Source organism: Berghia stephanieae, chromosome 1 (genome assembly GCF_034508935.2).
Source record: "Berghia stephanieae isolate SIO BIC M18660-M18661 chromosome 1, UCSD_Bste_1.3, whole genome shotgun sequence".
In the NCBI taxonomy this organism is placed as follows: Eukaryota; Metazoa; Mollusca; class Gastropoda; order Nudibranchia; family Aeolidiidae; genus Berghia; species Berghia stephanieae.
The window spans coordinates 21,429,363-21,449,362 of NC_088360.1; the positions used below are offsets into that span (position 1 = coordinate 21,429,363).

At 38.6% G+C, this 20,000-nt stretch overlaps 1 protein-coding gene across 1 annotated transcript in view; it reads left to right on the top strand.

Moving 5' to 3' along the window:
- The window catches only part of LOC144970282 (NXPE family member 3-like), a 30,432-nt gene that overhangs the window by 10,305 nt on the left and 127 nt on the right, over nucleotides 1-20,000 (top strand). Inside the window, exons 3-8 of the mRNA XM_078909761.1 lie at nucleotides 562-1,237; nucleotides 9,732-9,845; nucleotides 12,004-12,110; nucleotides 14,629-14,727; nucleotides 16,747-16,802; nucleotides 18,063-20,000. The exon at nucleotides 18,063-20,000 is cut by the window's right edge and continues 127 nt beyond it. Coding sequence (XP_078765887.1) covers nucleotides 562-1,237; nucleotides 9,732-9,845; nucleotides 12,004-12,110; nucleotides 14,629-14,727; nucleotides 16,747-16,802; nucleotides 18,063-18,841 — 1,831 coding nt within the window. The 3' untranslated portion in view covers nucleotides 18,842-20,000. The remainder of the gene's footprint in view (nucleotides 1-561; nucleotides 1,238-9,731; nucleotides 9,846-12,003; nucleotides 12,111-14,628; nucleotides 14,728-16,746; nucleotides 16,803-18,062) is intronic.

Genomic DNA, 20,000 nt, shown 5'->3' on the forward strand with positions numbered 1-20,000 from the left:
TTGCAAAGGGTCCCTAGTCAACAGCAACACATGACATGTAGAACGGCACATGGCCAATGACGCGTGTTAGGCTATAATATTACAATTTATTTTCCTGACAGAGACAACGCTGTCAACGACCAGGTACACATTTTACATCTGAGTACGGTGAGAGAATGTGAGTAAAAAGCCTTTTCAAAGGACTCATCTATGCGTTGCTCAGAGCGGGGCTCGAACCGAGACCTTCCGATCGGACATTGTCATTCCAGAAAACCACATTACCGCAGTTATACCCCTTTGGTTTATAGGCAGATCCCTGATTTTCCATAGAATAATAGCAACAGTAGTATGAGTTGTCTCTATTATCCTTTGTTATATATAAAAAAAAAAACACAACCTGAGAAGTTCCGAACTATTTTATCGTGCATCCACCCGGTTTTATGAATACTTCATTCTGACTCTTAATGAATCCAGCAGTACACGCTCCCAACCTTTCTCAATCTGAATCAAGTTACTCGTACATTAAAAATAATTGATTCCAACCAACTAATCTATCTTATTTATTTATTTTCCTATTTAAAGCTATAAACATCCGACCTCAAACTTCGTCTACATTTGGAAAGCTGTATCGACTGAAAAACTCCACAACATTTTTCATTCCTCGTTGAAATCAGAAAAACAAGAACATTTCCTCAAAGACGGCGTACACTTCCGCCTGATTCCCGATGTGTCATCGCTACACACCAGATTTACACACCTAACAAATGAGTCGTGTAACAACACATGTGACCTACATGACAAGGTTTGCAATGCTACAACGAGAGACGACTGGATAAAAGTCTTTCGGCTTAAAGTACTGAAAGGCGTTCCACTCTTTTCCGATCATGAATATTTTTTCCCATGGGAATTCGACTATCTCAGAAACCCGCCCCTGAACGACGTTAAGACTCTTCCAAGTCTACAACTGTCAAAAGTCTATTTCCATCCGGAAAACAAAATTCAACCAACTGATAAACTATCGTCATACTCGCTAAATGCCGTGGTATTGCGTAAAAGTGTTCCTGCAACATTTCGAGTGAATTTGTTCGACGGCTACGGCAGTCGGCGAAGGAGCGGAGGCGATGAACTCCGAGCATGGTTGAAGGGCACGAGAGATAGGCCATCCGGCCAAGAAGTCTGGGCAACTGCCAGAGTGAATGACCTTGGGAATGGAAGCTATGACGTCATCGTCACTCCCACATGGACAGGAAATGCTGAGGTTTGTTTTCGAATTCAACGGGTGTCTGTAATCAGTGAACGTGTCAATAAATAGTATGTCAAAGGAATAATAGGCTGCTAGAAGATGTGAAATGTAAAAAGTAATATACAAAAATGAATATAACAACTTTAAAAAAGAACAAAATACCAAACACGGAACGTTTCGGGCTCAAAACCCTTCTTCAGCTTACACCAAAAAAAACAAAAAATGAACGTGACACAATAGTCCATTCATGGTTCTATATGTGTAGCAAAAACCCTGTACTTCATGAATCAAAGGCCCTTTAGATAACTTTAAGGTCTAACGCAGCATAATATCGTCAACAATACCTATAGGTTGCTGGTGTCACCTGTGACCGGTGACACCAAAATGTGACAAAAGGCTCAATAACCAAATGATTTTTGTTGAGTATCAAACTTTATTTAGTAAGTTATAGACAAAAAGACACAATCAACAACAATCATAGTACAATAATATTACCAACTATTGGAGAAAATATTGCTGTTTGGTGTCATCGGTCACAAGCAACATAGAATGCAAATTTATTATTTCATAAAAATGATTGTGCATTAACAACAACAATATTGCATATGCTTATTACCAGCAATGTTCAGAAACTTTTGGAATAAAATGTTGGGACATAATGTGACCAACGCATATCTTATTTAGCGACATTGTGTCACTTGTGGCATTAGACCGATGACACCATTACTTATGTCACAAGCAATACCAAACTAAATACTTTCTAATTGGAAATACACTTAGAAAATAGTAATACCATTGTTGCTATTACTTTGGTCAAAATCGGCACTAGAACGCAATTTTGCCTCAATAAATCAAGAATAGCAACTGAACACATGTAATATAGCCTGTTAAATGTAATTCAATGACATTTCAAGCTTTGAAGAACATAAAAACAGAAATACATTAGAAACTTCAAACTTAAGTGTCACCTGTGACATTTTAACCAATGACACCAATGGTCTCAAAAAGTCCTAGAAGTCACACAAACTCTAGATAAATATCAGCCATGGTAATGAATTCATATAACCATACCGTAACATCCGCCCTACTGCTCAAATCTGCTAGTTTGTAGTAATTTAGTGTGTTAATAATAAATCAAATCAAATTTCTTGACTACCCTTCTTTTATCTGGATTCGTCAAAAGCTTGAGTTTTGTCTTTTTCTTGATTGATACAACGCTGAAACATAAAAAAATTAGAATTACAAAGAAATAATTAATTGTGTCAAAATCAGTCTTATGTGAGATGTCATAATATCATATTTGTAAATAGAATAACAGCTGAAAACATAATTTTTTGGTGGCACTTTGTAATATCCAATATCAAGTGTTGCTTGTGACAATGTAAAATAGCGATGACACCTAAGTTCAACTTACCTTTTCTGCCTGAAGCCACGCTGGAAAGGCAAATGAAAGTGCTGCACTTCAAAGACTGGTAAGAAGGGTGGATCAAAATTGCGAATCGCCATTTAACGAAACAAACTTCCACGTGTTCACGCATGCCGTGTTGCTTGTGACAAATGACACCAAAACCAATAAACCTCAATATCAGCAAAACAGTATACATTTACTCCAAGATTTGAATTCAGATCGTAAATCTATGCTTTTTTCTCATAATAAAACATTTTATAAACATTAAACATGAGCTCTAAAGTTTCGTGTCGAGTCTTAGTATTGTGCTGTGTTTGATGACACCAAAGGTCACAAGCAACACCAACCTTTTAAGAACTCTATATGAAACTTAATCAGATATGTAATATACTGCAAATGCGTTTAAAAGTAAATTTTGACTTTATACTATTAGTCAAATTTCAACCACGTGAGCTAAAACATCACATTTAATTTCTACATGATTTCTAAAAGGGTGATGCGTTGACCTCGTTTTAAGCACATGCCAAACAGCATTCAAATTTGACTTTCAAGTTCTTTATTTCATTTTCTGTTGAACAGAGTATGTTGAGCTATCTCATTTTATCTCTTCTTCATATTATCAATTGATTACAAGCATTAACCCAATGAAAACAGCCCATAATTAAGTAAAAATCAAATTTTCTTAACACTGGTATCAGGCGGGCACCTTTTGACCTTGGCTCATATACATTACTAAATTCCAGATAGACGACAGAGATAATTTGTACGTCTTCTCTGTAGAAAAAAACTTGAAAAGTCTTTCGAAGATTTTTCTACAGTTTATTACTTCTTAAAGAGGAGGGAGTGGGGGGGGGGGGGGCGGGGGGGGGGAGGACGGTCATTTTATAACACATGTGTAGGGCAGGAAAATGTTTGATCTCCGTTTTGTCGTGAGACAGGCAACCCCAGGTCAACTAAAGATGAGTCCAATGTAAAAAAAAGACAATAATAATTCATACGATTCTATCTCTATTCCCTCCCCCCTGCCCCCCCCCCCTGCCCCCCCCCTGCCCCCCACCCACCCACCCACCCACCCACACACACACACACACACACACACAAAACATAACGTGTAAGAAATCAAGTTTGCAATAATAATTTGTCATGTCATATTATCAAGAGATACATTTGATTTTTATCGTTTAATTTGAATATAAAAAAAAAAAACTTCAATTATTCTTAGATAACGAAATTAGACTTGATTCACGGGTAGGGTAACAAGAAATCTTACACTCTTACGTTTTAGAAGTCAAAATGTGTTCCCATCGCCACATTGGCACCACTTCCGGAATTCCACAAAGCAAGAGTGTCCGAATCGTTTACATTGTGATAACGGTTAATACGTCCAATCCCCCGTGGCCAATGACCAATGACCAATGCCTCTGTCCAGTGTTTGGATCTCTGAGCCCTGCTTAACTTTCTCCTTACCAACTACAGGAAAATCGTCACATTCGTTACGATACAACCAAGAAAACGAACAGTGTGTGTTGTAGCATGTGTTACTAAAGAAAATACGTATGTAGTAGGGGGAATTAGGCTAAAACTGTGCAAATTCGGATTGAAAGCATGAAAATTTGCATACAGGTTGCTAAGACCCATAGAAAAAACATCTGATATAGAACCACTCTGGCAATCAATCATAACGTATCGGTTTAGGGCCTTTGATTTTACCTATTACAGCTATATTAAACAAGGGAAATAACTGCGTAAAAATAATTATTTTCTTCATAGTCATTGTATTAGGCTAAAACCGTGCCCATTGGGGTTGAAAACCTGAAAATTGGCATATAGGTAGCTATGACCCGAATAAATAACACCTGATATAGAACCACTCTGGCAATTTATCATAACAGTGCGTTTTTAGCACTTTTATTTTTTCCTATATGGCATTACTTATCAAAGGAAATAACCAAGATAATACAATGTGCGTTCTAAAACTTTAAATACACCGGTAACCATTTACAGTAGCTAACGGATAGTTATTTCGTGTTGTAACTGGTAGATAAAAGCGGGAGAGGGGGAGAGGGAGTGAGTGGGAGAGACGGAGAGAGAGAGAGAGAGAGAGAGAGAGAGAGAGAGAATTTTACTCATTACTGTACTAACCTAACTAGTAGATAAAATAGGGAGAGGGGGGAGAGGGAGTGAGCGGGAGAGACGGAGAGAGAGAGAGAGGAAGAGAGAGAGAGAGAGAGAGAGAGAGAGAGAGAGAGATAATTTTACTCATTACTGTACTGACCTAATTAAATTTTACACGACAATACTTATGCCACTTAACATCATTTTGTTTTAAGCTTTCAATAATCTCATTTCTTTCTGATGAATTTTAAAAAATAGATTCATCCAACTTGTTTTCATCACAAACCAAAGAATTGAATAATTCAATTATTGTGTTAAATCTTCAAAAAGAGTTTCATAGCCTTGCCCTTTGTCATACCTCCTCAACTTAGAGGGACATTCTAAACGGTCCGTGTTATCTTGTTGGCATATCAAACACATGTCCCAGTCTCTGGGAGCAGTTCTTTTTGCTATTGTATGTGTATCTGAAAGCATGCAAACGCATTCCTTTATTAGGCATATGCAATATTCTTTCATAACTCTCTCTCTCTCTCTCTCTCTCTCTCTCTCTCTCTCTTTCTTTCTCTCTCTCTCTCTCTCTCTCTCTCTCTCTCTCTCTCTTTCTTTCGTTCTTCCTGTTAAAGACACATCATCAGCAGGAAAAATGTGTACAGTGCCTTACATAAGGACACAACAGTACAAATAGAACATTCTCCCATTGTCCCTTTGCGGTAAATAACGTAAAGTAAATAACTTGCCACAATACAGCATCATAGTGGTTGGTGATGATGATAATGATGATAATTATAGCAATGCAAGTGGTATGCTGACTCTTCACTGTCATCAAGTTTGACCGAAATAGGTTTTAACTCACGTAAAATGATTATAGCAGTATTTTTGGAAAGAAAAAAAAAACAGGAGGAGGGGAGAATGAGCACTGTCCTTTGTCAACACCGGCGACCGGTTATCGGCAGTTATTGAGCTGTGTTCTGCTAGTCTGTTTTGTCTACCCCTCTGCTCGTCTTCCCGTCTACCCGTCCGTTTTAGAGCAATTGATTATACTTATTAAATCTGATGCAGAAAAAATCTCATATTATAGAATATTGCTCGCTAGCGCTAGACGTCCTTTAAAACAAGTGAAATTGAATAATATTTACGATTAAATAATTTGTATGGTTCGTGAATCGAAAGTAAAGGGAAAGGAAAACATCCGCTTTGACGCTAAAAATAGTCACCAATGGAAATCCAAAGGATGACGTAAAACAACCTTTGGTCGGCTTGCCTCGAATGTTTACACAATAAAAATGAAATAAATTATTGTCGTCCATTTCAAAATTTTCTAATCTTAAAAACCTTGTATCTCAACTAATACTGATCTGTCAGAGTGGTTCTATATCATAAATTATGGAATTTTTCATAGTCTACAACATATGTAATCTTCATGCTTTCAACCCTGTTTGCACAATTCAAGGGTTTTTTGGACCTAATTCCCCCTACTAATGGCAAGAACTTACTGGTATTATGTTTGAGTGATTAAAAAATATTTTTTTGTGTTAGTTGGGTGTGAAGTTTGGGGGGAAATCCTGAAAATAAGGTAAAGTGAGCGTTAAAAAAGGTGTTCTTTATTATTACAAGACAGGTAAGGAGAGTGTCAAAAAGGTGTCCTTTATTATTACAAGACAGGTAAGGAGAGGGTTAAAAAGGTGTCCTTTATTATTACAAGACAGGTAAGGAGAGGGTTAAAAAGGTGTCCATTATTATTACAAGACAGGTAAGGAGAGGGTTAAAAAGGTGTCCTTTATTATTACAAGACAGGCTTTCAAGCATTTATTTCTTCTTTAAGTTATGAAAATTGATGAGTGATCATTCGTTATTGCCTTTATAATTCCAACGCAGATATTGCGGGCTCTTCATCGTGACTATACCGGAAGTGTTCAGACGATTGAGTGCTTCAAGCTTAGTCTAAATACCTCATATTTTAGATACTCTTCTTCTTCATATTTTAAAAGCACGTTCTTTACATTCCTTTTGATTTTTGGGTACATTTAAAGGTCTACACGATTGTAATATTTATAATTCTTAAAATCTTAATTTTTAAATTTCTTTAAATTCTCATATCAACTAAATCTTGCACAGCGTGACTGAAACACGCTCTGTGGAGATTGACGATCTATAAAATGTTATAATATTATTTTGTAAACTAGGTGAGAACCCTGCAATATCTAACAGACAGACTATACCCGTACATTATTGTCAAAATTGACATAGGTCGAGACGAATTTTTTGAGTCAATGATGAAAACTCGGTCCGTTGATATTATAATCTGTGGGTGTGCGCGCAAGTGAATCTGGCAACACGGTGGCCAGATATCGATTCCAAATACTAAATGACTTGCTAGTTACTCTGTGCTCCCGGCCAACATGTAACATAAGCGGGTTGGATAATTTAGACTTCCAACCACAGCAGACTAGAGGGACTCGCGGGCCTTCTAGTTCCCACTTCCCACCCTGGCGAGTAGGCATGTTTTTAGAGGGCATTCATTGCCTCCAGCCCGTTTCCCCACCCTGGTGAGTAGGCATGTGTCTGGAGGGCATTCATTGCCTCCAGCCAGTTTCCCCACCCTGGCCAGTAGGCATGTGTTTAGAGGGCATTCATTGCCTCCAGCCCGTTTCCCCACCCTGGCGAGTAGGCATGTGTTTAGAGGAGTGTGTGTGGGGCAGTGGGGTTGGGGGATAGTGGGGGGAATGGAGTGTATGTGTGTGGGGCTGGGGGGGGGGAGTGGATTGTATGTGTGTGGGGGTGGGGGGAGTGGGGGGAGTGGAGTGTATGTGTGTGGGTGGGGGCAGTGGGGGGGTGGAGGGAGTGTGTGGGATGTGGGGTGGGGGTGGGGGGGGGAGTGGAGTGTGTGTGTGTGTGGGGGGGGGGTTGGGGGAATGGGAGGGGGGAGTGGAGTGTGTGGGGGGGGGGGGAATGGGGGGGTGGAGTGTGGGGGGGAGTGGAGTGGTGTGGGGGGGGGGTGGGGGGAATGGGAGGGGGGAGTGGAGTGTGTGGGGGGATGGGTGGAATGGGAGGGGGGAGTGGAGTGTGTGTGGGGGGGTGGAATGGGGGGGGGGAGTGGAGTGTGTGGGGGGGGGGGGGAATTGGGGGGAGTGGGGTGTGTGGGGGGGTTGGGGGGAATGGGTCGGGGGAGTGGAGTGTGTGTGGGGGGGAGAATGGGGGGGGAGTGGAGTGTGTGTGGGGGGGGGGGAGTGGAGTGTGTGTGGGGGGGGGGGGTTGGGGGGAATGGGAGGGGGGAGTGGAGTATGTGGGGGGGATGGCAGGGGGGAGTGGAGTGTGTGTGGGGGGGGGGGGGCTTCCGCGGTAGCTGAGTTGGTGGAGCACTCGTCCTCAGGCAAAAGGTCCGAGATCGATCCGTGTAAAGTTGAGATTTTTCTGATTAAAACGTCCCAGGTTTGAGACGTTTTTCTATTGATTTTTTTTTCTTTTTTTTTCAGGTCAGTGTCATTTTTATCCTTAGAAATTTGAAGGAATTTAAAAAACGCGCTATAATTTCAGACAAATAGTGATGACGATAATAATAATAATAATAATAATAATAATAATAATAATAATAATAATAATAATAATAATAATAATAATAATAATAATAATAATAATAATAATAATAAAAATGATAAAAATAATAATTAATAATAATAATAATATAATAATAATAATAATAATAATAATAATAATAATAATAATAATAATAATAATAATGATGATGATGATGATGATGATGATGATGATGATGATGATGATGATGATGATGATGATGATGATGATGATGATGATGATAATAATAATAATAATAAGAATAAGAATAAGAATAAGAATAATAATAATGACAATAATAGTAATAATAATAATAATAATAATAATAATAATAATAATAATAATAATAATAATAATGATAATAATAATAATAATAATAATAATAATAATAATAATAATAATAATAATAATAATAAAAATAATATAATAATAATAAGAAGAAGAAGAAGAAGAAGAGAAGAAGAAGAAGAAGAATAAGAAGAAGAAGAAGAAGAAGAAGAAGAAGAAGAAGAAGAAGAAGAAGAAGAAGAACAATAACAATAACAATAATAATAATAATAATAATAATAATAATAATAATAATAATAATAATAATAATAATAATAATAATAATGATAATAATAATAATAAATCGAGATTTGTGTTGGAATATATCCATCTCAACGAAGCACGTGTCTGAACAGTTTCCATCTTTGCTTCTTTATTCCCGTACTGACTGGTTGTACCCTGCATCCGTCATATACATCCTCATTACTGATTTTGTCTGGCCAATGAACCCCAATAACGTAATCCAGGGTGTCCAAATTCATTTTTATAAGACCCCATGTACCACAGTTGTACATAAGGATTGGCAGCAGTAGCGCTTCATAAAAGTGTATTCTTTTATTATTATTAACGAAGCTCAGAAGACACCAGCAAAGCATCATCTTTCAACTAAGAACACAACACATACGGCTCAACAACCATTTAAGCAAAATTACAAAAGACACATCCCCTTCCTGCCCCCTATGTCAACACCCCAATGAAACAGTAACACACCACTTGCTTGAATGTCAACCTCTTGAAGACCTGAGATGCACATTCCTTCCCCAAATCCAAGCATCAGTAACACACTTTATAGTCACCTGGAACAACTACAAAAGACATCTAACTTCTAAGTCATGGCACAAGACCGAAGGGCTAGAGCTCAGGTTGTCGCTGGTTCGGATAAGTAAGTATTAACGATGTTCGTCCTGTTCCAAAGGCTTATAATCTGAGTAATAATCGATTCAATGAGAGTTTATCACTAAAATGGCTGTCTGAAAACAACAACAAACAGCCGAGTGGTGTGAATATCGTTCCTTTTATAATCAAGCAGATGTATATCCCTGCCTTACGATAATATCATTGATTTTTTTTTCACCATTCTACCAGTTGAATATCGCCGTGTCTTATCCCAGGGAGTACATCAGAACGGCTACCCATCACTTCCGGATCGGAAGCCATCGATTCATTTTCGGCTTGTTCAAAAGAGAAAACATTCAAGAGGTGAGAATGTAAATCAAAGGTCATCCAATGATTTGTTCAAATATTCATATTTATCTATCATTTTGGTAGATTACTCACCTAAACCTCCCCTCGTTAATTTATAGCCTGATACTAGGACCGTTGTCATCGTTGACTTATAGCCTGGCACTAAAAGCGTAGAATCGCGTATAGCCTGACACCAAAAGCGTAGCATTGCGTATAGCCTGACACCAAAAGCGTAGCATTGCGTATAGCCTGACACTAAAAGCGTAGCATCGCGTATAGCCTGGCACTAAAAGCGTAGCATCGCGTATAGCCTGACACCAAAAGCGTAGCATCGCGTATAGCCTGGCACTAAAAGCGTAGCATCGCGTATAGCCTGACACCAAAAGCGTAGCATCGCGTATAGCCTGACACCAAAAGCGTAGCATCACGTATAGCCTGACACCAAAAGCGTAGCTTCGCGTATAGCCTGACACCAAAAGCGTAGCATTGCGTATAACCTGACACTAGGACCGTAGCCATCGTGAACTTTTTGCAGGACATTAAAACCCACAAAGACCCATATATTCTGACGTCATTGTTAGGCCTGTGGACCGCCTAGTGAGTTGAATTTAGTAGTGGTCAGGGAAACAAATGATCCCATTGGTTGAATTGTTGAATACAACTCACGATTTGTTTTCTTTTGTGGTCAAAGAAATGTATTGACGTCATTTGTTGGTCAGTGGCAAATCGTAGCCATCGTAAACTTATAGCCAAAAAATGACGTCAGAAGACAAGTCTATAACTACAAAAGAAAACAAATCGTGAGTTGTATTCAATGATTCAAACAATGGGATCACTTGTTTCCTTGACCACTACTAACGGCAACTCATTAGACGTTGCACAAAACTAAAAATGATGTCAAAATATTATAAGTCCTAGAGGGTTCTAGTGTCAGGCTATATATTAAACTATGTTAACGATGGCGACGCTGAAACCCACTAAGACTCATATATTTTGACGTCATTTTTAGGTCGGTGGACCGCCTTATGAGTTTTATAAAGTAGTGGTCAGGGACACAAGTGATTCCAATGGTTGAACTGTTGAATACAACTCACGATTTGTTTTAACTTGTAGCCAAAGACTTGTCTTTTGACGTCATCTGATGGTCAGCGACAGACTTTGAGTGTACGATGGCCAAGATTAATCACGAACGATTACTGCCTTTCCTGTCATAGATGCTTGAAGAAGTATCTCAATCGACAAATATACTTGTTTGTTATTGTTATGGTGTATTGTTATTATTATTATTATTATTATTATTATTATTATTATTATTATTATTATTATTATTATTATTATTATTATTATTATTATTATTATTATTATTTATTATTATTATTGAGTTATTTCCCTTTGAAATTTTAGTATCGATATCGTATCTGCATGAATAATAGATTGAATTTCTTGAAATATTTTAAAATAATGTCACAATGTATTTCATTTTAGGAATACCTTATTTTCGTATGTTAGTTAATTATCGACACCTTTTTATTGACTTTATGTTACATAACACGTAGTCTGTGGAAATGTATATTTCTATACTGTCTTGTTCAAAATTAAGGAATTATGTCTGCAATGTATGCTATCTGTAAAAGCGCATAGACCATGTGTTTTTTTAGGAGACATTCTTGCAGGTCATAATCCTTCGGATGCGAACTGCTCATAAGAGATTACACCACCACTTCCATACCAAATTGAAGATGGGAACTATACGCTTGTAAAGCTCTAAGAGCAACTGTGGTGGATATTTTGCTATAGAACTGCTCTAGTTTGTTGTTTTGTTTGTTTTTGTATTTTTTCATTGGAAGTGTAAAACCACTCTTTCAGAGGATTAGAAAATACAATGTATAAATGATCCTCTAGTCTCAGAGTGATAGCATCAAATTTTCTTGTCTAAAATTTCTGGTCGTCAATAAAGATCATCCATCTTCGCTCTTTTACGTCAGGTAATCTTAAGAATCTGCCTATACGTCCTGCTATTAAAATAATTATATCACTGTTATGTAACCTATTCATCATTAGTCCTCCGAATATACACTTCCAATGAGTTAGAAACCGGAATAGTAGAGAGGCTTCACGCCATGACTCACCCTATTGATCCAAATGTGACGTGTTGTATTTTCCCTTCATTCAGGTGACCCTGTGTCATAGCAACCCAAATGTCCCCGGGAGACCGTGCGTGTGTAATGTCACCCATTTCAACGGTTTGCCTTATTACTGTGGGAAGCCATTAGACAACAGGTACGATGGTCTCTTCTTTTTCGAGTTCTTTGCATTCGCCCAGATGGTAAGTCTACTCCCCACCAGATATGCCGCTGTCCTATGGAGATCTTCCAGGATTCCGCGGAGCTTACTCCTCAGGCTGGTTGGGGCAGTCGGTGGTCAATATTTTCTCCTAAGGTCCAAGAGGGTTGTGCAATTCTGTAGGAGGAGTTTACCTGTCATACCTGTTCCACAGGGGCACATGTATAGTTCACACCTTGAATTTGGTATGGAGGTGCTGGTTTAATCTCTTATGACCAGTTCGCATTCTGAAGATTATGACCTTCAAGATTTTTTGTCTCCAAAAAAAAAGTTTTAACTCTCCTTACCACCCTCAGCAAAATCGTCACATTTGTTACAACACAATATTCATTTTTTTTAAATTCAGATATATTTTGTACATCACAAACTTTGAAGAATGATCTTTGTTTAATTAATAAGAATATAAAGTTTGTTTTATAGAGAGATTGTTTGAGTTTTAAAAAATCCATTTTTCTGCTGGCATGGGTAAGCCTGCCATTTTTGGGAAAAGACTGGAAACCATCGGTAAGGAGAGAGCTAAACGGATCGTTTTAGCATTTGGCAAAAAACACGAACATTGAACATCTAATTCAGAAAAGTGAGTGGCGCGGGCACTTATGTTGATAATATCAACAAATGAAGTGAATAGGAAAGTGCCAGAAGACAACAGAGGTCGCGGGTTTGAGCCGCCGCGAAGTTTTTATTCTCTGTTGTCTTCTGGCACTTTCCTACTCACTTCATTTCTTGTTATTAAACATTGAACACGAGAGGACAAGGGGATTTGAGTCAGTTGTAAAACGTTGGTTGTCTTGTGTTGTCCCCTTTAATATAAAGGAAAAAAAAGAAACAAACTTGAACTTTCATATAGCGCAATAACCACTTAACACGCGCTTTACAAATAATATGATTCATCCCATAGGGAAAAATTGTCTCTAGGGTCTATTCCAAGGGACGACTGTAATAACCCAGGCGTCAGCCGCAGTGGAAATTGAGCTAGGGCGAGGTGACTTGCTCAAGGCCACACAGGGCAGCGGCGGTTGATCGGACATTGTACCTTTCGAGTACGAAACAAAGACCGTACCGCTTAAGATGAAGGACTAGTCATGACGTCTGTTAGGCGATATTACAAAATTTGTTTTTGGACCAAGACAACGCAGCTAACAGCCAGGTACTCGTTTTACACCTGAGTACGGTGAGAGAGTTTAAGTAAAGAGCCCTTTACATCGACTCAACTATGCGCCGCTCGGGATTCGAACCTAAGATCCTCCCATTCGAAGGCGAGTGTTATACCCCAAGACCCCAAAGGGGCATTAGTATAAGTTACACGAGTTACATGCGTTATATTTCAATTACATGAGTTGTGTATGACTAACATGAGTTGTGTATGAATTATATGAGTTGTGTATGAATTACAAGCGTTGTATAAATAAATCACATGAGTTTTGTATGAGTTACATGCGTTATACATGAATTACATGAGTTGTGATGAATTTTACCAGTTGTGTATGAGTTACATGAGTTTTGTATGAATTACGCGAGTTTTGTATGAGTTACATGCGTTATACATGAATTACATGAGTTGTGTATGAATTACATGAGTTGTGTATTATTTACATGAGTTATGTATGAGTTACATGCGTCATATATGAATTACATGAGTTGTGTATGAGTTACATCGTTATATATGAATTACATGAATTGTGTATGAATTACATGAGTTGTGTATGAATTACATGATTTGTGTATGAGTTACATGAGTTTTGTATGAATCACGTGAGTCGTGTATTATTTACATGAGTTATGTATGAATTACATGAGTTGTGTATGAATTACATGAGTTGTGTATGAGTTACATGAGTTTTGTATGAATTACGTGAGTTGTGTATTATTTACATGAGTTATGTATGAATTACATGAGTTGTGTATGAGTTACATGAATTGTGTATGAATTATATGAGTTGTGTATGAGTTACACGAGTTGTGTATGAGTTACATGAGTTACGTTTTTTTTTATCACTGTAAAGCGCTTAGAGCCTGTGACAACGGGGTAAAGCGCTATATAAATGCCATTTATTATTATTATTATTATGTAAGAATTACGGGAGTTGTGTATTATTTACATGAGTTCTGTATGAATTACATGAGTTGTGTATGAGTTACATGAGTTATGTATGAATTACATGAGTTGTATATGAGTTACATGAGTTCTGTATGAATTACGTGAGTTGTGTATGAGTTACACGAGTTCTGTATGAGTTACATGAGTTCTGTATGAATTACATGAGTTGTATATGAGTTACATGAGTTCTGTATGAATTACGTGAGTTGTGTATGAGTTACACGAGTTCTGTATGAGTTACATGAGTTCTGTATGAATTATATAAACCAATGCTGTTTCTACCCCAATATTGACTGGTTCATTTAAGCACCGAGAGATATCCGTTTTATTTATCGTTCTTTTCTACTCTCTTGTCAGACTCTCATGCAATGACTGGTCCCTGTTTAACACAGTACCCGCCCCAGGGTTTTCGGAAATGACGCAAGCGGAAAAAGACATGGACAAGAACATATCGAGGTCATGGGCATTTGAAATAAATGGATAGACTGAAAAGTTAAAAATTAGTATGAGGCATGTATGTATCGCATTCCAAACAGAGGATGCGACGTGGCAAATACTCTTTAAGAAATTAAGGAGCAGGCACCGATGTAAGATAAAGAAATTAACAAGTCTTAGTGTGTATGACAGGCGAGGTCGAATGGTTTTTTCGGCTCTTTTTTTTTCTTATATTTTTCTTTCTTGCTTTGTCTGGCATACACACTTTAATACACACTTGTTCAGTTCTTTGAATACTCTTTGCATTGCTATATGGTAAGGCAATACATTTAGAGCTTTATCTAAGATGTCATAAGTCCTACTTGCCGTTAGTTTGGTTCTTATTATTGGTTAATCTGTATTTTGTTTTGTATTGTTTTTTTATCGTTGGCTAAAGAAGTGTTTTTGGTCCAAAACCTTCTGTATTTGTTATTTTGCTATTTTTAAAGGTGGTATATTCAGTTTTATTCAATACTTTTAAAATATCAATACAATACTCTAACCAGGTGTGACGATAATTCATACAGTTTGGCAACCGATTGGGATCGAGATCGAGCAAGTTTCTCGATTGCTACAGTTTAAAAATCAAAACTTTTCCCCAAACCAAGTTCTTCTCTGAACTTGTTAATGGCAGAAAAGTTATTGTTATTATTCTTGTCATCATATCTGCATAATATTAAAATAAAAGATATATCTACCAGTGTGTAGCACTCTACGTTTAGCGATATTGAAATGTAACTGCCAATCTTCGGACCAATTAACATTTTTTTATAATGAGCTTTTACATAGCCCAATATCCGTTAAACGTGTTCATAGCGCTTTACGTTGTCTTTGACACATTGGGCCATCCAGATTCGACATTCCTCCCTGTCCTGTGCTACCATGAATGCCTCGTCCTATCCATTGTCTTTGACACATTGGGCCATCCAGATTCGACATTCCTCCCTGTCCTGTGCTACCATGAATGCCTCGTCCTATCCATTGTCTTTGACACATTGGGCCATCCAGATTCGACATTCCTCCCTGTCCTGTGCTACCATGTTGCCTCGTACCATCCATTGTCTTTGACACATTGGGCCATCCAGATTCGACATTACTCCCTATCCTGTGCTACCATGTATGCCTCGTACCATCCATTGTCTTTGACACATTGGGCCATCCAGATTCGACATTCATCCCTATCCTGTGCTACCATGTATGCCTCGTACCATCCATTGTCTTTGACACATTGGGCCATCCAGATTCGACATTCCTCCCTGTCCTGTGCTACCATGTATGCCTCGTACCATCCATTGTCTTTGACACATTGGGCCATCCAGATTCGACATTCCTCCCTGTCCTGTCCTGCCATGAATGCCTCGTCCCATCCATTGTCTTTGACACATTGGGCCATCCAGATTCTACATTCCTCCCTGTCCTGTGCTACCATGTATGCCTCGTACCATCCATTGTCTTTGACACATTGGGCCATCCAGATTCGACATTCCTCCCTGTCCTGTCCTGCCATGAATGCCTCGTCCCATCCATTGTCTTTGACACATTGGGCCATCCAGATTCTACATTCCTCCCTGTCCTGTGCTACCATGTATGCCTCGTCCCATCCATTGTCTTTGACACATTGGGCCGTCCAGATTGGACATTACTCCCTGTCCTATCCTGCCATGTATGCCTCGCACCATTTCATCCCCCCAGTTTTAAGAGTTTTTTCGACGGTTACTTTCCACGTCGTCTTTGGTCGTGATAGAGTCATGATGGCAATTATTTATTCAGCGCTTCGATTAAAAATGTAACTCTTTTCTCTTTAATGATACGTCTAAGATGTTCTATTTTACTAATAAACAAAGATTAATATAACAGCTTCAAAAATTAAGAAAATACCAAATACTTGTTCTCTTTTGAAGCTGTTATATAAATTTTTGTTTATTACTTTTTACAGTCCACAGCTTCTAGCAGCCTTGTATCGCTTTGACTTATATTTTACTGTACATTTCAACCCAACAGACCTCCAAGTGCTTCGCGGATACATCACAACCTAACCATTCATGTTTTTGGAAATGGTATGCACATTTCTCGTTCTTTACTTTAACTTATTTTTTTTCTTCTTATTGTTTGTTTGGTAATTGTAGTGGTGGATGGCTCAGACAGTAGAGCCACGCTCTCCCCGACCAGGCGGAGTTGTCGTACCAGTAGGTCGCGGGTTCGAGCCCCCCGTCGCCTCGACGGTTTTATTCTCTATTGTCTTCTGGCACTTCCCTACTCACTTCATCTTTTTTTTTTTTTGGTTATTATCAACATAAGTGCCCGCTCCACTCACTTTTCTGAATTAATATTCACCCCAAATGCCGGAGCATACTCAATGTCTCAATCGTTTCTATGTTATATGTTTGTGTTGAAAATAGTATGGCGATTAAGGTTAAATGCTGGCTAACAACCTTTGCGGCGTTTGTCTGTTGAACCTATGACCTCAAGAAGTCGGGGAGAGCGGCTCAAGATAGACATAGAGTTTGAAACCACTTTTTTGGAGTGGTGGATAGCTCATACAATAAAGCCACGCTCTCCCTGGACAGGCAAAGTTTTCGTTCGAGCATCCATCTCCGCAAAATTTTTATTTTCTATTGTCTTCTGGCACTTTCCTACTCACTTCACTTCTTGGTAATTGTTATTGACTTTTTTGGGGGGGAAGGGGGGGGGGTGTTGTAATCAGGAAATTTTCGGTTTCTTTTTGGGTTTTTTTTTCTTGAAATATAATATATTATTTTGGCATGTGCGGGGATCATTCATAGCGTAATAAGATTCAATAGTCTGACGTCTCGTCCGCCAAGCAACCAGTAGCTTGGTTCTAGACATAGTAAATCGGTACTTTTTATTCTTCATGCTGGCTAGAACTTTTTCACAGGTCATGAGATCAGAATTTATAAAAGTCAAGACATGGTCAGATTTGTAATGTTTTTCTCCTCTGGATACATTTTGATGGTCGTCTGAAAAGTATTTCATAAGGGCTTCACCCATTGTTCCGATAGTTTAGAACCAGTTACTAATTTACTATGCGTTATTACGGTGGAAATGACGTCAGGACGGTTGAAGCCTATCCCCTTAAGTATGAGTAAGTTATGCTAAAGGTTTGATATTTCAGTCAATCCTGTTTTGCATTGCAAACGCCTTTATCTTAGTTTAGTTTGGGTAAAGTATTTTATCAGAAACTCTTCGGGGTTTTTTTTTTCATGTGGCCATACATTTAATGTAAAATAGAAATGAGTTCAACGTTATGGATGCAATATCACAGCTTCTAACATGCCCTTAAATCTTTCCATCTCTAGACATTGACCCCGATTTGCCGACTTGCCGACACGCCAATCGCAGTAGAAGCTGGACAATGACGTCCCCACGAGGTGTCTGGTCACAGAATAAAACCATATGGAACTCCCTGGTATGCCGCGAGCCTGTGATGACGTCAAATCGGATTCACAAATGTCTGAAATCCACGACAGTTTGGATGTTAGGAGACTCCAATGTTCGCCAAATGGCCATCCACATTTCCAGGTTGCTTGGATGCAAAGGACCTGGTATGAACCAATGGCCTGCAATTAGTGTTTGTCGGAATAAAATCTATAATATAACCATTCGTTTCCGACCACATGAACATCCGTTATACGTAGCAAACCGGTGGTTGAAGCTGCTAGACAATGGCGCTGTGACGGAAACTCTTTCATCCATTCTGTCCACGGGAGACCATTTCGTCATTCTTCATTATTACCTCCACTTCTCGTCTTCCCATTTAAATGTTCTACAACAAAGACTACAAATTCTAAAGACTGCAATCTCCAACTTGTTATCTAGAAATCCAAAGGTATTGGTGGCTGTACGTGGACCCCATACCTCGGCAGTGGAATGGAAGCGCAATCATAATTTTGCAGGGGATGTTTTGGGTCCATTCATTCGTCAAATATACGTGGACACATTCCGAGATCTCCAAGAACGCGTTGTATTCCTGGATGGCTGGGACATGTCCATTAGTTTCGAGAACGAATTGTTCCATCCACCCTTACCTTTCATATCGTCAATGTGGAGGACTCTCCTGGCATACAAGTGTCATTAATCGTCACTGTGGAGGACTCTCCTGGCATACAAGTGTCATGAATCGTCACTTTGGAGGACTCTCGTATGCCAGGAGTCATTAATCGTCACTGTGGAGGACTCTCGTATGCCAGGAGTCATTTATCGTCACTGTGGAGGACTCTCGTCTGCCAGGAGTCATTAATTGTCACTGTGGAGGACTCTCGTATGCCAGGAGTCATTAATCGTCACTGTGGAGGACTACAAGTGTCATTAAATATTCCATAGTGACACATCGCTTATAAACGGTATCATTTGAGAAATCGAGAATATCTTTAAACATTAATGAATAGTGTTCAACAGTCGTGACGTCACTTCCCCCTAATGACGCATAGTAACTGGTTCTAAACCATCGGATCAATAGCGGACGCCATTATCTCCATCACCGCCCTTATGAATTACTTCTATTTCGAGCATATACGTGTATCCAGAGGAGAAAATCTTTATACATCTGATCATTTTTTACTTTAATACATTCTGATCACATGACATGTGAATGAACAATTTTGTGAATTCAAAAGAAAATGATTTATCGATATGAGTAAAATCAAAAGTTCAATACGATATTTTATAACGAAAGATAACTGTCAAAATTTCATATCTGAATACTCTAAAAATTAGATTTTTGTAACTCTTTATTTTCGAGATCATCAAGTACAAATATTCGTTCCCTCCAAGCAATTCAAAACAAGGCAGCACCCTTCAAGATGAAAAAGAAGCATCAAGCTGTAGCTTCACTTCTCATGGTGGACTGACACTGGCAGCCTGTGAGAGAACGTATAGAATATAAAGTAGCAACATTACTTTTCAAATGTCTAGAAAATAACGCCCCTTCTTATCTGACAGAGCTCATTGGGATATATGAAACGCAAAGATATCTTCGTTCATCTTCCGATTCAAAAACACTAAAGATACCCAAAACTAGACTTAAAGCCAAAGAAAAGCTTGCTTGGTCCGACCCTAGAAATCAGAGAATGAACATCCATGGAAATGTCCAAAGTAACACTGAAAACTCATCTTTTTCGATATTGTTTTATGAGTTCTAATTACAATAATCTAATTATGTATGCGTGCCCTCGTCTGCCTGTAAGTGTGTGTGTGTGTGTGTGTGTGTGTGTGTGTGTGTGTGTGGGTGGGTGGGT